This window comes from Ostrea edulis, chromosome 6, assembly GCF_947568905.1.
Source record: "Ostrea edulis chromosome 6, xbOstEdul1.1, whole genome shotgun sequence".
Lineage (NCBI taxonomy): Eukaryota > Metazoa > Mollusca > Bivalvia > Ostreida > Ostreidae > Ostrea > Ostrea edulis.
The window spans coordinates 42,608,900-42,628,737 of NC_079169.1; the positions used below are offsets into that span (position 1 = coordinate 42,608,900).

The 19,838-nt window shown below is 35.4% G+C and overlaps 2 protein-coding genes across 3 annotated transcripts; one reads left to right on the forward strand and one right to left on the reverse strand.

The window, feature by feature from the left end:
* Positions 1 to 129: 129 nt before the first annotated feature.
* LOC125645747 (uncharacterized) lies at positions 130 to 5,784 on the reverse strand. The gene is made up of 3 exons (XM_048871543.2): positions 4,450 to 5,784; positions 3,491 to 3,640; positions 130 to 1,331 (listed from the first exon to the last, which is right to left on the reverse strand). The coding sequence occupies exons 1-3, from the start codon at positions 4,664 to 4,666 to the stop codon at positions 496 to 498; spliced, it is 1,203 nt and encodes a 400-aa protein (XP_048727500.1). The 5' UTR covers positions 4,667 to 5,784; the 3' UTR covers positions 130 to 495.
* LOC125645748 (alpha-2A adrenergic receptor-like) lies at positions 3,458 to 13,112 on the forward strand. 2 transcript variants are annotated; one of them, XM_048871544.2, is made up of 2 exons: positions 3,458 to 3,646; positions 5,783 to 8,440. In XM_048871544.2, exons 1-2 carry the CDS (start codon positions 3,598 to 3,600, stop codon positions 6,427 to 6,429), a joined length of 696 nt encoding a protein of 231 aa, XP_048727501.2. In that variant the 5' UTR covers positions 3,458 to 3,597; the 3' UTR covers positions 6,430 to 8,440. The 2 variants fall into 2 exon arrangements, with proteins under 2 accessions (XP_048727501.2, XP_055995583.1); XM_056139608.1 differs by lacking the exon at positions 5,783 to 8,440 and adding an exon at positions 9,293 to 13,112 and having other exon boundaries at positions 3,519 to 3,646.
* The last annotated feature ends 6,726 nt before the right edge of the window (positions 13,113 to 19,838 follow it).

The following is a 19,838-nucleotide window of genomic DNA, read 5'->3' on the forward strand; positions in this document are numbered from 1 at the left end:
ATTTTCACACGAAAAATTAATGAAGCATTTAGGATTTTTAAAAACGAGTTCGATTTGCCAATGGCATTGTGGCATTTTTCGAAAGTTTGTTTTTCTAAAATTGCAAAGTAAAAAGGAAACACAATAAAATGACATTTGTGAAACACCTGCACAGTTTTATTGAAATCCTATTTCAATGAATTGTTAATTGCATACAACGTATATCATCCATTGTGACTTCCCAAACTTATATATACATGTAGTTTCCAGTTCAACCAAAGAGAAGGATATTCTGATTGTAAAAAGATGCTTAATCAGTCATGATCATATATACTTACTAGTCTTTACAAGAATGAGTGTTTTTTTAATAGAAAATAACCATCATATCCATATGGCATGCAAAAAGCCGAACAAAGCGTGCTACTTCGTCTTCAAAATCTAGTCATCTTTACATAATAAAAGAAAGATAGATCAAGTGGTTAACAATCATAATCAATTGTCGGATGCAAGAATCTATCACTTTTCTACCGCCGGTAAGTCTTCAAACTTGTGTGCATGTAAACTCTGTCCTTGGACGTCCACTCTACTTGGTGCGTTTTCCTCAGTGCTAAACACGGAGTTTGAGTGACCTGTCTTCTTCTTCTTCTGTTTGGAGGCTTTCTGTGAGTTTTTAAAAGCCCGGGTCTTCCTCAGAAGATCTGGAATTTTAATGGGAGAAAATATATGCGACTTAATGACACCACGGGCCTTTGGCTTTGGGTGGTCATTCTGGTCTTCGTCCCAGGGCTCAGAAGAGATTTCTTCCTCGTAATCTTTAGGTGTGAATGGTCGTGGACACTCCGATGACAGGTTGGAACTTGGGTTATGGACATTTACGTTGTTCAGCGAGGCCTCCTTTTCGTCCACATTTGGATAAATGTCATACTGTTCTGAGATTTCTTCCATATCTCTGTCTTGCGTTTTAGACCCATACATATCGTTATTGATAGTCAAAGGCTGGAAGTAAAATGGATCTTCACCAGGGGACCGCTGGAAGTCTTCACTGGTTACGACTATGCCTGTAATGGGTTTCTTCTTGAAGTCTTCGATCATCGTGCCAGAAGGTGGAAACATAAAGACGGGTTCTCGTTGTCGCCGTTTTTTCCTTCGCTCTTTTCTTTTTTGGTGCATTTTTTCCTCGTCTTCTTTCTCGTCTACGAACACCATGGTTCTTGCCACTAGAAGCCCAATCACTGCACCGTAAAACAAAGGAGCAATGCTGGCAGCTGCCAAGTAGAAAGCGATGTCGTCACTTCCGTTTGAGTATGGTTGTTGGGATTTATACACTGCCACAACAATGACGATGGAGATTCCTGTTGGGAAAGATAAGAGAATTAAAGTAATGGACTGTAAAACCAAGCTATAAAGTAATGGACTGTAAAACCAAGCTATAAAGTAATGGACTGTAAAACCAAGCTATAAAGTAATGGACTGTAAAACCAAGCTATAAAACTCTCTGCTACTGATAAAAATCCTATTCATTCGCTAATATACATATTACATACGTGTTGTGTTAGATGTAACGTTACCAGAGAATTTAGAATGTCATCAGAATGATGGATTTTATAAATTAGATTGTAATTATTTTACTCCAGGTAAGTCGTTGGTGGGTTTTCTCAAAATTTTATCTATTGACGGTTTATGTTTTGTCGAAATTTCATTTAACGCATTTCTAATTTTTGGGTCAAGCTTTAAAATTCAACAAACATGCTTATAAAATTTTCATCGACGTAAATCAAATTGCACCATTCATCAACAGGTTGAATAAGGAAAGTGGGGTGGCTCTGCAAACTTGCCTGGCTATTGGACGCAATTAAGTCTTATTAGATCTTTAGCCCGGATTTGTGTTCATTTTCATTGAAACAAAAATAAATAAATAAAATTCCATCAAGTTAAAAAGTGTGGCACGCTAAAGAACCCTCACTGCTCAATGGCCGTAAGCGCCGAGCATAGGCCTAAATTTGAAGCCCTTCACCGGTATTGGTGACGTCTCCATATGAGTGAAAAATTCTCAAGAGGGACGTTAAACGAGATACAATCAAGCAATAGAATAGGTGATATCACCAATTCGAATCGGGAATAGTTTTCGAGACCAAATAGATTAAAAAGTCCATGACCATGTACCAAACCACATACATGTAGCCGCCTAAGACATGAGAAGAAAAAACCGTTTCTGTTGTCGAAAAAAAACTAATTCAGTTACGTGGATTTAACGCTCAACACGTATGATGTGCCAACACGTGTCTATATGTGTCTACACGTATGATGTGTCTACACGTATGATGTGTCTATACACGTATGATGTGATTAGTGGACAATTTATACGATGTCGACGTAAGATACGGGGAAATTCCCCTTGTACACGTGCCCGTCGCCTTATAAATCATCTGATATATGTAACAACGCTACCACTACTGTTATATATTATGAATTAATAGTCTAACATGATAAAATGCATTATCAACGATACAGCTAACCAGGAATTAATGACGATGAGAGTGTCTTTGTTGTCCTCTATACACGAACCGGTGGCGATAGCCTAATTGTTATGGCGCTTGCCTCGCATCCGAGGTTCTAGTCTCGCTCCCGGCGCGACGTCTCCATATGAGTGAAATATTCCCGAGAGGGACGTTAAACAATATACAATTAATCAATCGTTCCCTGCGCAGCGTTAAACCTACGACGTTAACATAGGTAGTGAATGTTCCAGCAGCATCGCCCAGCAGTACTTGTGAAAGTAAAGAGGTTTTTCGAATTTTTTTTTTAATGGACGATACAGAACTCTCACTGCTTCGGCCTTGGGCGTCATTCATATGTCAAATTTTGTGGCACAAAAGCTGGGGACCTCTCTACATAAGGGGAAAAAAATCTGGAATGGGACGTAAAGACACAAACAAATAAAACACTGACCACACCATGACAGTGGAGACATAATCCACTGGTTGGGTGGGATTTTGTTTGAATTGTTTACATGTATTTGTTAGTGATGCGTGTTACATGTAAGTAAGTTATTTACCAATCATTGGTAAATAATACATAGATTAATCGGCCACGTGATAAAACAAAACATTCACATATGCCCCTCATATCGAACATACGTACTTGATTGGGAATACGCCCAAGGAGAAATTAAATCTTAACAGCATACACAAACATTCAATTTGCAACTGATATGTCAATACACTGCATTTTTGAAGTTTTCAATTTCGTATGCTCTCTGTTGAACAAATAAACCATGCGTTAAACAAATTCTAAGTCTCTATGTTATTTATATCTATACATAGATTTGACACAATTTGAGGTTTGTTTGAACTTGAAATCTGAGAACATTGCAACCTCGAAAACTACTGTAGGATTCTAGATCTGAATATCATTTTAAAATCCAAGTACTACACAAATGTACAAACGCAGCTTATACCTAATGTTTGTTATTTGTCAGCGTCATCACCTGTTGCCACTGAGACGTACAAACCTGCAATTATGGAGGTCCCAACGGAGGCGTAGAACAGCCGCTGCCTCCTCTCTTTGATCCAACAAAGCGCCAAAAATCCGGTTGCCATGGCAGCTGTGTAGAAAATAATGCCAATGCTGGCCAACGCTTTCATTGTTACGACAGTGCCTCCTACAAGTAAGAAATACCCTTCATATGTACATGCATATAAAACATTTTACTGAAATAATGATAAATATATGGTAAGGGAAAAAAAATCATATTTCACAAATAACCCATATCTTCAGGAAAGACACCGGTGACGATCTTTATTTTACCTTACGCTCAAGTGAGCGAGCTTTACTGAACAAGTCAGTCTGTTGTTGTCTGTCGTCTTTTCGCACGAGGTTAATTTCAATAAAACTTGCACGTTTCATATTAGAGATAATTGATAAATTGAGTTTGGTATTTGAAATATCACCCTTTCAAGGACAACTAGACCAAAAAAGGCCAATACTTGCATGAACAGAAGTTTGTTCAAACCATGACCCCTGGTTTCAGAAAGGGTCACAATTGGAATTTAAGAGAAATCTTTGAAAATCTTCTGATGAACCGCAGATAATAACTTGTCTTAATTTACGAACATTCTAAGTTATAAACTATTCTAAATTATGAATATCTGCATGGTCAGGGTGAATCAAGTGAGCGTTGTGGCCCATGGGTCTCTCGGTGTTGTCCGTCGTATGTCAGATAGTAATTTTATCTACTTTTAATTATTATCATTATTTTATTTATCATCAAACAAACAATGTGAAAATATGAAATTGGAAATAAGCCAACTTGCTTACTTTAATTCTGCTCTAGTTTAAGAATATTGTGTAAATATATGGTCTTCTGTACCATAGTAATTATACTTTACCTACTTTCAACATTGTCAATATTGTGTAGATACACGTAGATTTATATGGTCTTCTGTACCATAGTAATTATACTTCACCTACCTTCAACATTGTCAAAATGGGTGTACTGACATCGACTCCCTCCGTCAGTGTCCATGATACACGCCATAAAGATCCCATAGTTGTAGTGTTGTCCGGTCTCCCGTTTAGTAAATTTATACCATTTTGGAATGAAGAATGAGACAACAAATAATACATATCCCACAAAAAGAGCGAAAAACACAGTTTTCTGAAGACACAGGTTAGCTCCCCTTTTCATGTCTGTGAATATCTTGTTATAGTTTACGAATGAAATATATTACATTCACAAAAGGAACATGACACACCAAAGCTTTTGTCACTGCTCTCCGACTCCGCTTATATTTCCAGTCTGTTCGCAAATGAACTGAAAATACGTATATGTACAATGGTTGTTTTTGTCGCCTGGAATTTAAATCACTTACCTAAGAATTCCATATTGGCTAAAGCATCCAACGGCCCAATCAGCCGTGACCTGCATACAGGCTACGAAAGAGTTAAATTGCCATCGATTTCATTTTTTCACGATCAATAAACTATTTAAACTGGTCTGCTTAAACAGAGAGTAAACACTATATTTCTTATTGTAAATCTTCTCAATATACTTACACGCGTCGTTCTATCGTACCGCTTTAAAGGGGAAGGCAACCCAAAACATTTTTACATGATAAATGATAGGATTAATTATATGATAAAAATTTGTCATACTATTCTGTTGATATACGGCCTAGATAAGCTTCAGTACTAATTTGAAAACGTTAAAAAATGAAATTGCCGCCATCTACATGTATAAAGGCTGCATGATGTGGAACTCTTTAGTATTCAAGACCATAAAAATCAATAATTTTGACGTCACACCGTCTGCTCCGGTTTTGATGAGATTCTAAGGTCATCAAAGATGTGCATGTGGTAGATTTTACGAATAGATAGGTTGATGCCTTCCTGTCAAATTGTTAATTGCACTAATGCGAAGGTGAGATGTGAAAAGTTTTTTTCCCCCGAAATTCCTGACCCAACCAAGTCATCTGAAACCTGAAAAGAAAAGACTGTAAACTGTGGATCTATCATTTGCGTAATGAGAAATTGAGGTTCCAAGACATTTGAGGGAAGAGACGTGTACCGTCTGCCTGGTCTGCGACTCGAAGGAACGTCATTTTTCAATTCCATCTTTGCGAAAGAACGGGCTCAAATCTATACGGCCCCAAACTTAACTGTTAGTGACTTGTCATGTTTACCATGCTACTGAGGAAATAAATCGGAACGGACCGTGTGACGTCATAAATTAAACTTCAATGGCCACTCTCTTTGCGGCGGGTAATTTAAACTATATGATATATTAATTTTGATTATTTTACAGCAGTAAAGTCCGACAAAGACATCGAGGAGAAATGTGCAGCATATATGAGCAGTATCAACGAGCCGCTGGGGGAAATGGAAGAGAGAGTGGATAGGAAAGCAGACAAAATTGTTGAGGAATCGAGTGAACGAATAGAGAAGTTGGAAAAGAAGGGTGAGGACAAGACTATTAAACCCTGTAATACTGACACTGTTAGAGAAACGATTGCTGAACAGAGAGAATGTGAATTCCGGGTTAGGAACCGGATCATTCAGAATCTTCCTGAATCATCAAAGAGTGAGCACGAGGAAAGACAAGTGGAGGATTTGGCATCGGTGTTAACTCTACTGAAGGTGATAGAGATCAAGGACAAAGATATAGTGGAGACCTGTGTGAGAATTGGTAAATTGGATCGTAATAGAACACGTATCACTAAAGTGACTGTAAAAAGTGTTGATGTGATAAAGAAAATCCTCAAATACTTCAAGATACCAAAGAAAAATAAACCTTATGAGAACATTTTCTTGAGACCAGACCTCACCAAGATGCAGACAGAACAAGAATTTAAACTTAGGGTGGAGCTATGCGACAGGAAGGAACAAGGAAAAACTGATATTTTTATCAGAGGAGGACGAATCATTCAGAAAAAGAAAGAGCGAGCTCTATAGGACAAGGGTGTTGAAGCACAAGGAGCAGCCGGTAAAACTTAAACGTTAAATAAAGTAAATAGTTTTAAACAAAGTGGACTTACAATTTTATTAAGCAACGTTGATTTGATCACCACTAAGATGGAGGAAACTGAACAGCATTCGCAGAAGTGAAACCTATGAACTGCAAAGAACCATTGGGAGAAACTGAGCTGGCCATCGTAGGGTATCATGCACCTGTCCACAACCTCGACACGGAAGGTCGTGGCATATGCATGTATAAATGTTTCTACAAAGTTTGGAGTGGAGGTTCTTAATATTGACAATTCAGATTTCCGTAGATTTAAAGAATCAGTATGGGTAAAAGTGAAAGTTGACAGTAGCAAAACAATAGTACATATATGTACTAGGATGTGTGTACCGCAGCCCGTCAAGCAAGTGAGAATAACAGATGCTTAGAGGAACTCTTGCGTCAAGTAGTGAATAGGAATTTTCAGGATTTGATTGCATAGTGGGGGACTTTAATTATCCGAACATTGACTGGGATAACTGTTGTGACTGATAAGGACAATTCAGATAATGTATTATCATGGGTACCTTAGCATTGTTTGTACACGTGGGAAGTTGTGTTTTGGAACGGGTGAATGATTGCATAGTGATTGGTTATTCAAATAGCAGCTAGTACGCATGAGTGAATTAGTTATTTGGGGATCAGTATTTGCGTGAATGTGCCATTCGAAGGCTCAGATTTATGGAGCGCCAAATTAACATAAACTCAAATAATTGAAGATATCTTCAATTATTTGAAGATATCATCAATTCATTTGATGCGCGCAACAATTGAATTAAAGATCTCTTCAAATAATTAATGATATCTTCAATTCTGAATTATTGCGCGCATTAATTGAATTGATGATAGCATTAATTCTTCAGCTGAATTGATGCGCGCTTTAACTGAATTAATGATCTCTTCAAATGAATTAATGATATCAACAATGGAATTGATGCGCGCTACAATTCAATTGAAGAGAGCAATAATTGATATGATGCGCGCATTAATTCATTTGATGAGAGCAATAATTGATATAATGCGCGCATTAATTCAATTATTGCTCTCTTCAATTGAATTAATGATATCTTTAATTCATTTGAAGAGAGCAATAATTCTTTTAGAGAGAGCAACTATATAATTAAAGATATCTTCAATTCAACATATCCACAATTGAATTAATGATGTCTTTAATTGAATTGTTGCTCTCTTTAAAAGAATTGATGCGCGCATTCATTCCTTATACAAAAGCATTGTAAATGATTTAAAGATATCTTCAATTGAATTAAAAAGATCATCAAATTACTTATACCGTGCTCTAAATTAATTATTGCGAGCAATATTTCTACTAAATTGATGCTCTCATCAAATGAATTGAAGAGAGCAATAATGAATTAATGCGCACATCAAATCTATTATTGCTCTCATTAATTGAATTAATGCGCGCATCAATTGAATTGAAGAGAGCAATAATTGAATTAATGCGCGCATTAAATCAATTATTGCTCTCATTAATTCAATTGATGCGCGCATTAATTCAATTGATGAGAGCAATAATTGAATTGAAGTGCGCATTAATTCATTTGATGAGAGCAATAATTGATTTAATGCGCGCATTAATTCAATTAAAGAGATCGATAATTGAATTGGTGACATCTTCAAATAATTGAAGATATCTTCAATTATTTGAGTTTATGTTAATTTGGCGCTCCATACAGATTCGCAGGATATTTCACGTTTTATAAATTCCCACCCACCCTTCCCAAATAAAGGTTCTTTATTGGAATTATGAATATGACATTGGTTGATTACATCATAAATATGATATTTTGTTTGTTTGTGTTCTTTCGGAGATTTGGACATGTTGTACAGGGTGGTGGCATATTGATGAAGTGCTTGTATCAATGGAGTATTGAGAATGTGTTTGATACATTGGTTATGTGACGGTTTCAATGTGTTAATAAATCTGAGCGCTTCGACTCCTATCCTATACAATGTGTTGTTTTATATGGTAAATGATTTATGTTCGTTTGAGTGAAACGAATTAAGAACATAAGTGACCTATTCACAGAATGCTTAAGGGATTGTTTTTAACACAACATGTAGATAAACCTACTAGATATCGGGGAATGCAAAGAAATTGGAAATTTGCCAGACAAAAATATATATTATGAGATATAAAACCGCAAGTTAACGGCTAATATTTTAATGTATTATATGTATAGATTGGTGAAGGTATATATATATATATATTAAATTATATTTGTTTGAGTATTATTTTATTTAAGACTGAGTATTGATTTTATTTTTTGACTTTATTCTACCCCGATACCAAGAAAAAAGAATTTATTGAATATATATATATATATATATATATATATATATATATATATATATATATATATATATTATGGCATGTATAGTTTTAACAATATCTGCTATTTGTATTAACTATGACCACCATAACAAATATATTCATGAAAATCATGGTTTTGCCCAAACTGGTGTTCTGTTATCACAAGGAGAAAATAAATACGATACGATGTAATACTTAATGCTGCTCTGAAACCTTTTCGTAGACATTATATGACTACTTTCTAGGTTCATTTTTCGGGACGATGTCCATGGTAGGGGATCCGGATTCCATTTGTCTAACGTTCTAACTAATTTCTCTGTCAAATTTCAATATACTACAACTATGAAAGCCCATGTAAAAAACAACATGTATCCATTGTTAAAAAATTAAAGATAATTATCTCAAAATTACGAGAAAAGATATCTTATCCCAACCTAAATATGTTTTACATAATTTTCTAAGATTATCTTCCATTTCAGTAACGGACGAAAACCAATCCTCGGAGGCAAGGAGTCTGGGGCCACCTTTATGCCCCCAGTGAGTTCAGGATAGAGCCCTGGTGAGGAAACTCCAATGTATTCTGATTCCAAAATGTAGCATTCTGCTAATGAGCTGTCTAGTTGGGAACAAATAGTTTTAAATTAAATGCCCTCTCTATACTTATCACTTAAGAGAGGGCTACATACTGAGTTTACTCAGTTGTTTTTCTTTAACATTGGGTATATGTTTACTTAAGTACTAAACTTACGCTGCGTGATTCATATTAAGCCCTATGAAAACACGGTCTTCAGAATTAGGGATTGAACTAAGCATGGTTGGGGTGGTTCCCCCTCCCGTGTGGGGGAAAATTGTGAAATTTCAAAGGTGATTTGTGCCATTTTAAGCACATAACATTCTTATCTTTAAAAATCATAGGGGGAGAGGGGTTCTGCCCACGCTTTGTAAATCGATCATCACTCAGTAGGTCATAATTCAACGGGAGTTAGTTCTGAACTCAGAATGTTTTTGTATTCCGACTGCCCGTTGAAAAATGACACGGGGCAAAATTCCACGACTTTGGGATTTCTTTTCAACGTTGAAAAATGATCTCGGGCATTTATCCATACCAGGTCAAAATCTTATGATGCACCGTGTCCAAGTATTGAATAAATTCATAAAAAGAGGTTTAGTGTTGTTTTTTCATTCACATTGAATATTCGTAAGAATAAGGTTGCTAAATATCTTGCTATGGCACTGTTGGTAAGCGTGACATTGGTGGTTCAGTGCAGTAACGAGGAGGATGAATTGGTGTGTAAAATACATGTACATGTAGTATGTGCACCGACGAACATGTGATCGCGTCAAGATACAGTGCATTTTTAAAAATAGAACTTAAAATGAGAGGATGAAAAATCCTGGCAAAGTACTTATCTGTTGATACTTATTCTCGATTAACTTCCAGCAAGGATGAATTACTTAAAAAAAAAAAAAAACCAACACACACTAACAATAAAACCAAAAAAAAACCCACCACTTATACGTATGAAATTATTGGAAAATACACAACCCTGATCTCTATCAAAAATGGAAGTTAACATCCGTTTTTGCCTATTTCAAGTTCACAACGCTTCATTTATTATTTTAAAAAAAGAATTCTTAGTAGCACAAGTTAGAGAGGGGATAAATAAATAACTTGTTTGCAGGTATCGCGACGCTTTTAAAAAAAAACCTTAGATGTATAGATCACAAATGTTTCCAACCTCCGAGCTGAAAATCGTCCAAATGCCATAGGCAAACAATGCACTTGTTATCACATGTTACATTGTTGAAAAATATCAAACTGCGACAGTTTTGGTCTCCCACTTACGGACATAGTGGCAATTAGTCACACAATCTGGTACAAACGAAGCGTGAATCACTGGGTCCTTCATAACACAACCTGCACTACAAAGTGACGCCTGAAGTTAATGAGCGAGTTGTCTTGGCCTTTAGCACAGACGTTTAGTAGTTGACCACAAATAGTGGACATTTATGACAGTCCAATGTTCCGTTTGTTATTTTACGTAGAATCAGGATTCACACGGATTTCTCTCTCGTAAATTATGGTATTTAACCTGACAGTGTGTTCATTTAAAATATTGTTGGTATTTCCAAAAACCAGACATTGAACTTTTAAGGAATCAAATACAGTATATGGATGGCATGGTCGTGGAAGTATGCTAACATAGATTAATCGTCACTAGGAAGTGGATTTACCATTATCAACATGGCCGTCTCTGTTTCGTCTGACAACATAAATGTGAATGAGACAATATTTACTACTGAGTTTATAAGCACTACCGGTGGAGTATCTCCCTGTGGGCAATCTGAGACTCTCGCCGAATACTTAATATCTAAACTGAACACGGAGGAGAAATTCCGTCAGATTCCACTCACATTATTTTTGGTCATTCTTTCAGTAACAGGATTTATAGGAAATGTTTTAGTCTGTTTTATTTATGGCAGAGTGTACAAAATTTCGAATTCGCGCACCTTTATAATGAGTCTTGCAGTGGTTGACTTATTTACTTGTACTATTGGTATCCCTATGGAAATAGCTACTTTATTGGACCAGTATCAGTTTGACTCGCCATGGACATGTAAAATCTCTCGATTTACAAATATTTTTACAACTATCACTTCTGCTGTAGTGCTTGTGCTGATTGCGATGGATCGCTACAGGAAGATCTGTCGCTCTCTGGAATGGCAGATTACAAACAAGCATTCCAAGATTCTGTGTCTTGCTTCCGTGTTTGCTGGAATCGTGCTGTCTTGGCCCGCCCTTCCCCTTTATGGAATAAAAACAACAGAACTTGTACTTTCGTCCACTCTCAATGGCACATCTACCGAATGTTCCATTGATGATTCGTCCAAAAACACTTCGCTTCCACTTGTATACGAAGCACTGCATACTCTGGTGTTTCTTGTTGGGGTTTTCTCTCTTGTGATATTGTACATACTTATTGGCAGACGTGTTCGATTTTTCGCGCACAAACATGAGGCTCGGAGAAGTAGCTCCTCCAATGGTTTGGATACAATTGAACAACGGAAAGAGAATAGGAGAACTCGGCGAGAAAAACTACAGAAAATTCAGAACGAGGCGTCGTCCTCTGATGGCGATTCTGTTGTGTCAACGGATACTAAGTCATCTGTGGTGAGAAACTCACCACTGAAACATAAAATTAGTTTTACTCTGTCCTCAGGTGTGGGACAGAATGCCGTTGATATGAAACCAGGTTCATCAACCCTCAGCAGAAATGACTCTACCAATCTGAACGCACCTATTATGGACAGACAGGCAAGGAATAGGAAGACACTTGCTCGAAATACGACCTATCTTATGTTCATCATATCTGTTGTGTTTATTTTAAATTTTGTGCCAGTACTCACTTTAGTGTTAATACGTGAAGTAAACAAGGATTTTGTCGAGAATATGTCTGACTCTGAGAGAACTGCCTACCGCTTCTTTTTAAGATCCTATTATATTAGCGCTGCTGTGAATCCGATCATTTACTCTATTTTTGACAGACGCTTTAGAAAAGCTGTTCAGAGTACTACGCGAGAATTGTTCGACAATCTTTCTTGTTGTAAATCTTCATAAATGGGGGTAAACCATTACAAATTTTGGTATATAAATCCAATTACTAAAATTAAAACTTGGAATCTAAGGTCAACCTCTATGATCATTAGTGATAATTCACGATAGTGATAATTAAACGTTCATCATCATTGCGTCATGTACATATGTTTAGGAATGGTAAATTCGATGAATCATAATGTAATTTTTCAGTTTGTAAGCTAGTTGTCATTTTGTAATGTCTATCTAGTAAATTCAAAGAGTACATACATAATCTTGACCGTTGGTCAAGGTTGTCGAACCTTATTGGATTCAGTCTTCATGGACACCTCTCAATGATGGGCTCAAGGGCCATAAGAAACAGGGGCATGTTTTATCAATGTGCGTATACATACGACCTACTTTGCCAGATCGATAGGAATGGTGCATAAATAATTTGGTTCCGGGTATCTCGCGTTCCGACCGGAAGCATAAAAACACGACTTCAGGGAATGTTCCAGCATTGCTTCGGTATGTTATTCTCATGGTCATTAGAATGTATGATACTAAATGAATTCATTTTTTGTGGGTAAAATAATATATGATATTGAAAAGGTATATTGAAGACTATATACATGAAGAAATCTAACTTGTGATTTTGTGCAACTGAACCGTAAACATTTGAAATTATGCATTTCCTCACAAAATAAACAGATACAACTGTTGGATAGTTTTAACTTGTGTACTTCATTTGTACCTGTCGGATATACCTATAATATATAGTACATGTCATGCCCAGGTTGTTGTTTTGACAACAATTTCTCATAGTGACCCAATGGTGCTTATGTCTGTGTCGTTGAAATAATAATGTTTATGATCACCTACAATACTATTTTATAACTTTTTGAAATAAAATTTGGTGTTGCTAAGATACGTTTAAGAACTTAATGGGTATAATGAATATAGAAACTCTACACAAATAGTAGTAAAACAAGAGGTCCACCTGAATCACTTTGTTCAAGGTCACAAGATCAAACACCATAGTATAACAAGGTCTCATCTTAGAGAATCTACATACAAAATATGAAAGCCCTACCTTGAATAGTTCAGGAGATATTAAATAGGTCAGATATTTTTAAAAAAAATCCTATCTATATGTGTATCAGCATCTAATATTTTGATCCCCTATTGTGGCCCCATCTTACCCTCAAGGGATATGATTTGAAGAAACTTTTTTTAATATATATATATTTTTTTATTTTTGTAAACAATCTGTATATATCATAATATATGTTCAATATGTATACCATGTAGAAATACAGGCAGTTTATATATATATGAGAGAGAGAGAGAGAGAGAGAAAGAGTCAGACAGAGAGAGAGAGAGAGAGAGAGAGAGAGAGAGAGAGAGAAATAGAAAGTCAAGGAAAGATCAGGTTCCATTTGTTCCAATGGGTATCTTTCGTTATCACCATTTTTGTAAAATATGAATTTTTGCGTTTCATAAAAGAGTTTTAAGTAGGATATTGCAAAACAAATGTTCAATGATTTCTCAGTACATCTTGCTGTATAGATATAGTATTTCAACCAAAGGATAAGAGTATTTTGCATATAAAACTTTTTACCAGGAATACCTAAAATAAACTATTTTTTGGTAAAAAAATTTTGAAAGTTTGTTTTATGTGAAGTTGAAACTCATTTAGGAATGCTTAAACACAATCACAATTTTACAATTTACTTTTTTAATTTTGAATAAAAACGAATTTGTTGCTAAAATTCTGTAAATCATTTTGTATTGAAACCATTGGAGTTTGCAGTATTTATTATTTTGAAAGGTAGTACATGTATATTGAAAATTTTCCATTCTCTGTTATCAATATCTAAAAGCTGACTCCATCCTCTTGTACCTGCAGTCACTGAAGAGTTTTTGTTTAAAAATTCATAAAAAAAAAACCTTTGATGTTTTATACTTCAATACATTGTAAAATGTTTCTTCTAACAAAAGGATTTAATAACCTTTTAAAGTTAGTGTCTGTACCTGACTGCTTAATCCAAGTTTTTATAGCATGGATAATACTTGCATATTCCAAGAAGTTAATTTTTACATTTGGATAAGTAGCACTAAAAGTCCCATAACTAAAAAAAAGTACCATCTTCCTCAATAATATCATTAAAGGACACATCTCGTGTTTTCAAAGTATACAGAATTATATGCATTTTGTCTTCCTTATGCGTATAGAAATTAATTGTAATAGTTCGTTCGCTGAAGTATTCCGATAATTAGCCACAATACGGACTTAAATCTAAGCCCCGATTTCAAAAAGCCTAGTTAATTAGATAGGTAGTCACGTGGTACAGTGACGTCATATGCGACCTTCGTCGATCAACTTGTTGTAACAGTAGTGTTAGATATTTTTAAAACTCGGGTTTTAGGGGCCTAATTTATTTACCATGGATAACATTTCGATGTTGACAAATTTCCAGAGTCTTATATCTTTTAGCCACCAGTGCATACAAATAGCGACCCAAATGTAGCGAGAAAAGCGAGTATGAAATCTGCTTAAATTTGCGAGTAAATAATGTTTACATCGGATCCCTGTCTAAACACAATTTGGTAATGCCATTTCTGTAAACAACTGTAATTAGAGTTGTTGCTTTTCTAAAATAAACAGTCCAATTATTATTAAATTTATTTTTGGAGAAGTTAGATAGGCCTAAATTATGATACGATTATGTATCATTGACAACTAGGCCTACTGTCACGGGTGCATTTCGAAAAAGAAAAAATAATAATAATGATCAAACTTATTGTGAAAATCACAATACTTTTAAATTATTTTATTAAAGCAATTTTATTAGGCCTAATCATTAATTTTTGTTACGTAGGAAGTGGGAGCGTGGCGTGCTGTTGTTGTAAACACGTACATGTACGCGTTCCTTAAAAAAAATGAAAGCATTATAATTCAATTCAAAGTCGGGAAATATTATATTTTATTATTTATAATTGAAAGTTCAATTATCTTTTATCTTTAAATTTCTTTTTTAAAACTACCAGTTGGTAGACACTGCTAGCAAAGTTCTGCCTATGTTGTTACAAGTGTTACTCAGTTGTTACTCAGTTGGTGCGAGTGTGTATTGAATTCGAGAGCAGAACGGAAAGCATATGCCGTAGGCCTATATGTTACAGTGCGTAGCTTCGATAGAACCACTTTCTCGCAGTTTATCTACGTATTTGTCCAAGTGCTTGTTAGAAAAAGTACAGGGACAAATTTTACTGGGGGGTTTTATGGCAAAGTCGTTGTGCCGACAAAAAATATTCACGTCTTGTCCCTCATACATTCCTTCGAAAATTGATAAAAACACAGTCCAAATCCTCTCTACTGACAGCAAGTACACCCTTAAACGGCACAAAACACCATAATGCAGTGTTATTTACAAGCTGTTATTGTGATAATTGTTTGTTTGTCAATTAAATCTAATCTGTTTATGAAATGGCTATCAACTGTTTTCAAATCTTCTCGCTCGAGGTCGCATATGACGTCACACATAATGGCGCGTAAAATATCGAAGAAAATATGCATATCGCAAGATTTGAATTTCATCGCTTTCAAACTCGAAAACTACGCAAACTGTTTCATTTAAAACACACGTAAAGTAGTTTTAGGCATGAAATGAATTAATTTTGCTGAAAAAATTAAAAAGTTTAAAAACATGCGATGTGTCCTTTAATGTGTCTGTTTTTATTGTCAAATAAATGTTTATTAAAATACATTTTCTTACTAATATGGATCATAGGGTTGTAAAACAAAGGTGAATCTGCAGTAACATCAGACTCTGTACAAGTGTTCTGTAATTCCAAGCCTTGAACACATCAATCCAAAATTTGTTTTTAATTACTTTAAAAGTAGATTAGTGTATTCAATCCCACAGGATTTGAATTTATTTAGGTTAAAATTTGATATGAAATTACTCAACCCCCTATTTGTAGAGATAAGATGTCTTACCTAAAACCATTTCATTGAAACTATAAATGATTTTAGATTTATCATTTTTAGGAAGCCATGCTCATATTTCTTGACAAGTACATCCTTCTTTACCCTGTGGGTTGAACAATCCCACACAAAGGAGAAAAATAGCTTTTCTAATTTTTTACAATAGGCAATAGATGGGTTAAGGATGGACATCAGGATATCATTCAACAATGGTAACACTAATCACCTATTCTCATATAATGTGGACACATTTTCTGAAGAAAATTCAAAAATTAAAGTTTCCAGAATACTTTATTGAACAACAACTTGTGAAAGAAGAACATTTATAACATCAAATTTCAAAAATTCAACACTCAACCACAAATAATGAAAAAACAATGCTCAGTGGAATATACCTGTCTATTTTCAGTTTGTAATCCACGTTATCTACACTGCTTAGAGAACAATCATAATTTTCGAAATTGTGACAAAGAGAAAATTACTTAGTTTTCGAGAGTTTACGTATTCAAAATACTTTGATATATGAATTATAAAATTAGTAAATAAAAAATATGCATCATCTCTAGAATAATCATGGCAGTGGCGTAGCTTCCATTGAGGCAACCGAGGCAGCTGCCTCGGTAAAAAAAACAACACCTTTTACGTTGTTAAAATGTCGATAGCTTCTGGGGGGCTGCGCCCCCCAGACCCCCTGCCTCGGTAATATTCGAACCCAAGCTACGCCTATGCATGGAATTCCTTGTTTTATAGAGTAATCATGGGATTCTTTGTTTTATAGAATAATCATGGGATTCTTTGTTTTATAGAGCAATCATGGAATTCTTTGTTTTATAGAATAATCATGGAATTCTTTGTTTTATAGAGTAATCATGGAATTCTTTGTTTTATAGAGTAATCATGGAATTCTTTGTTTTATAGAGTAATCAAAGCGAAGAGTTCAAACACTGTCAGTGTAAATAGAATGAGATTATTTTCTGAAATGTTACATTTAAATGATAGATCCACTTGTATAGTTATGAAATAGACAAAATTTCACACATTTATCTAAATGATAGTATTACGACAGAGATTAAAAAGGAGATAAACTAGATTACAAAATCTTCAATATTTCACAATCGTTGTAATGCCGCTTAAAATTGAATTGTCGCACCTTTTTATTTTGAAAATAGATCCAAAATTGTAGCAAACTGACAGCAAATAAGTAGCTCAACTTCTCTTTCTTTCTTTTTCATAACTCTATGTGTAGATCTTTGCTATATGCAGTTCTTTATATAGTACAAGGAAAGTTCACAACGAAGGTATAAAACAACCACCTGGTATTCATTTATGAATTAATAGTGACAGGTAAGTATCCCTAATACTGATATGAATAGTCAACAAATTGGACAATAAGCGTTCAGATGTACAATACATTAAAATGGTATCGTAGATTACAGAAATGAAAACAAAATCAAAACGCAACGTTTGATTTTCTTTTCATTTTTGTTATCTACGATATCATTTTAATTTAATGTATTGTGCATCTGAACCCTTATTTTTCAAACATACGAAATTTGATAACATTTACTTCTGTAAATTACGCCTTGTAACAAGATCATTGATACAGTTTTGATCAGAAGAACAAGTGCACCATTCGGTACCGGTGCACTGAGTTTTGATTTTACGTCAGAACGTTTTATCCATAAAATATCTGCAGGTACTAGCCACTTATACGTTACGGCATCTACTTTTTTTGCCTTGGTGCGACTAAAAAAGGATGCAAAATCTGGATATTCCTTGTCAATTTCCTTCACCTGACCAACATGAAGATTGTTATCGTACGTGGCTAAGACCCAATCCTCACTTTCACATTCAATTTCAGTGGTAGCGCTGCTTGAATCGAGATTTTGATTGGTGTGATCTTCAGTGATGTTTTCAGTCTCCATGGAATCCAAAGTATTTGTCTTTAAAATAGTATGCTTACTCTTGTCATGATACTGGCCACTCAGGCAGTCCTGTCATGATACTGGCCACTCAAGCAATCTTGTCATGATACTGGCCACTCAGGCAATCTTGACAGTAGCAAAATGTTGAGGAAGACAAAACTATTCCTTTCTCTTTTCCAATTACTTGGTGAACTTTCATCGTTCCTTTCAGTGGGACAAGCGTTTTGTTAATGTCATCAATTTCATTACGCAGAGCACTGATGTATTGACTTGAAACAAAAAAGTATTTGGCACTTGTGTGTACTTTCTGAACATTTGCAAAAAAGTCACTGGCATCTTGCACACATATTTTCTCTTGCTTTATCGCCTGGTCTGCCAGCTACTCCATCACAGGGACCCTTTCCGTGTCCCGTTTCAAAATAATTCCAGACAGCATTGACATCCAAAAGATTCTTATGGTCCGACAGAATGAAGAAAGCAGTTTTGTTCCTATACTGCAAGCTCGGACTATCTGTCCAGTAGAGCACTCTCCGACTTTCTGGTAGCAAATGTTTTATAAATGCGAAGACGGTACCAATATTGTGTCCCACATCATCTGATACTGTTTTCATGACGCAAAGTATTTGATTCATCTTTATAATACCAAACAACTGAATGGAGTGTGACCGAATTGCTATTCCAGTAAGCGCTTTGAACTTCGTCTGCAGCTACACATGTATATCCATTTGAATGATAACATGACCAGTGGGTAGATTATCCTTTAGAGAATTAAGAGCCTTGTACTGAGCTGATATTCGAGCGAGATGATCTTTGAATTCGATTGTTTGAAGCTCTACTTTCTCCGTGAATTTTTCTTTTGGCATCTCTTCGGTGACGATTATAGTTTTCTTTTTGCCGTCTGACATTTCTACTTTCTTCCACTGCTCAAGCTTCAAGTTTTCATCTTGTACTGGGCTGAGCATTTCATCAATGGTTTTGTTCGACTCTTTTATTTGTCTTCCGAATTCATCAGGACTTCTCCCACATTTCTCATGTACTTCAAGACCAGAGCCAAATTTTGGTGCTTTTGGCACAGACATTTATTGCGGCTTAAAACTCTCGTTAATGAGACATGTTTGGGACGCATACGACAAAATGTAACAAGCGATAATTTTTTCTGATGTTTCGCTTTGGAATTTCATATGTAGAAATTTCATGCAGTCATTGAGGATGCGTTTTTGTTTATAGCCTTGTTTGGTTTTGACTTTGTCGATTTTTTCTGGCATAACTCGGCTATTGTCGTCTCTTTGGAGGAACTCGATTACACTATTTCTAAAATCCTGTGCTTCTTTTCTTTCCTAAATTTCCATTGCTTTCCATCCATAAGAGACTTTGTTGAATCATTTAAACTTTGCCTCCTAATGTTTGTTTTCAATCCCAGAACCCTTTTCACCCTGTATTTCGTTACTAATTTTTCGGCAATCATATTGCAGACAGCACTTTTCCCTCGGTTAGAACTTTTCTTAAAGCTATCTTGAATTTCATTTGTATGAATG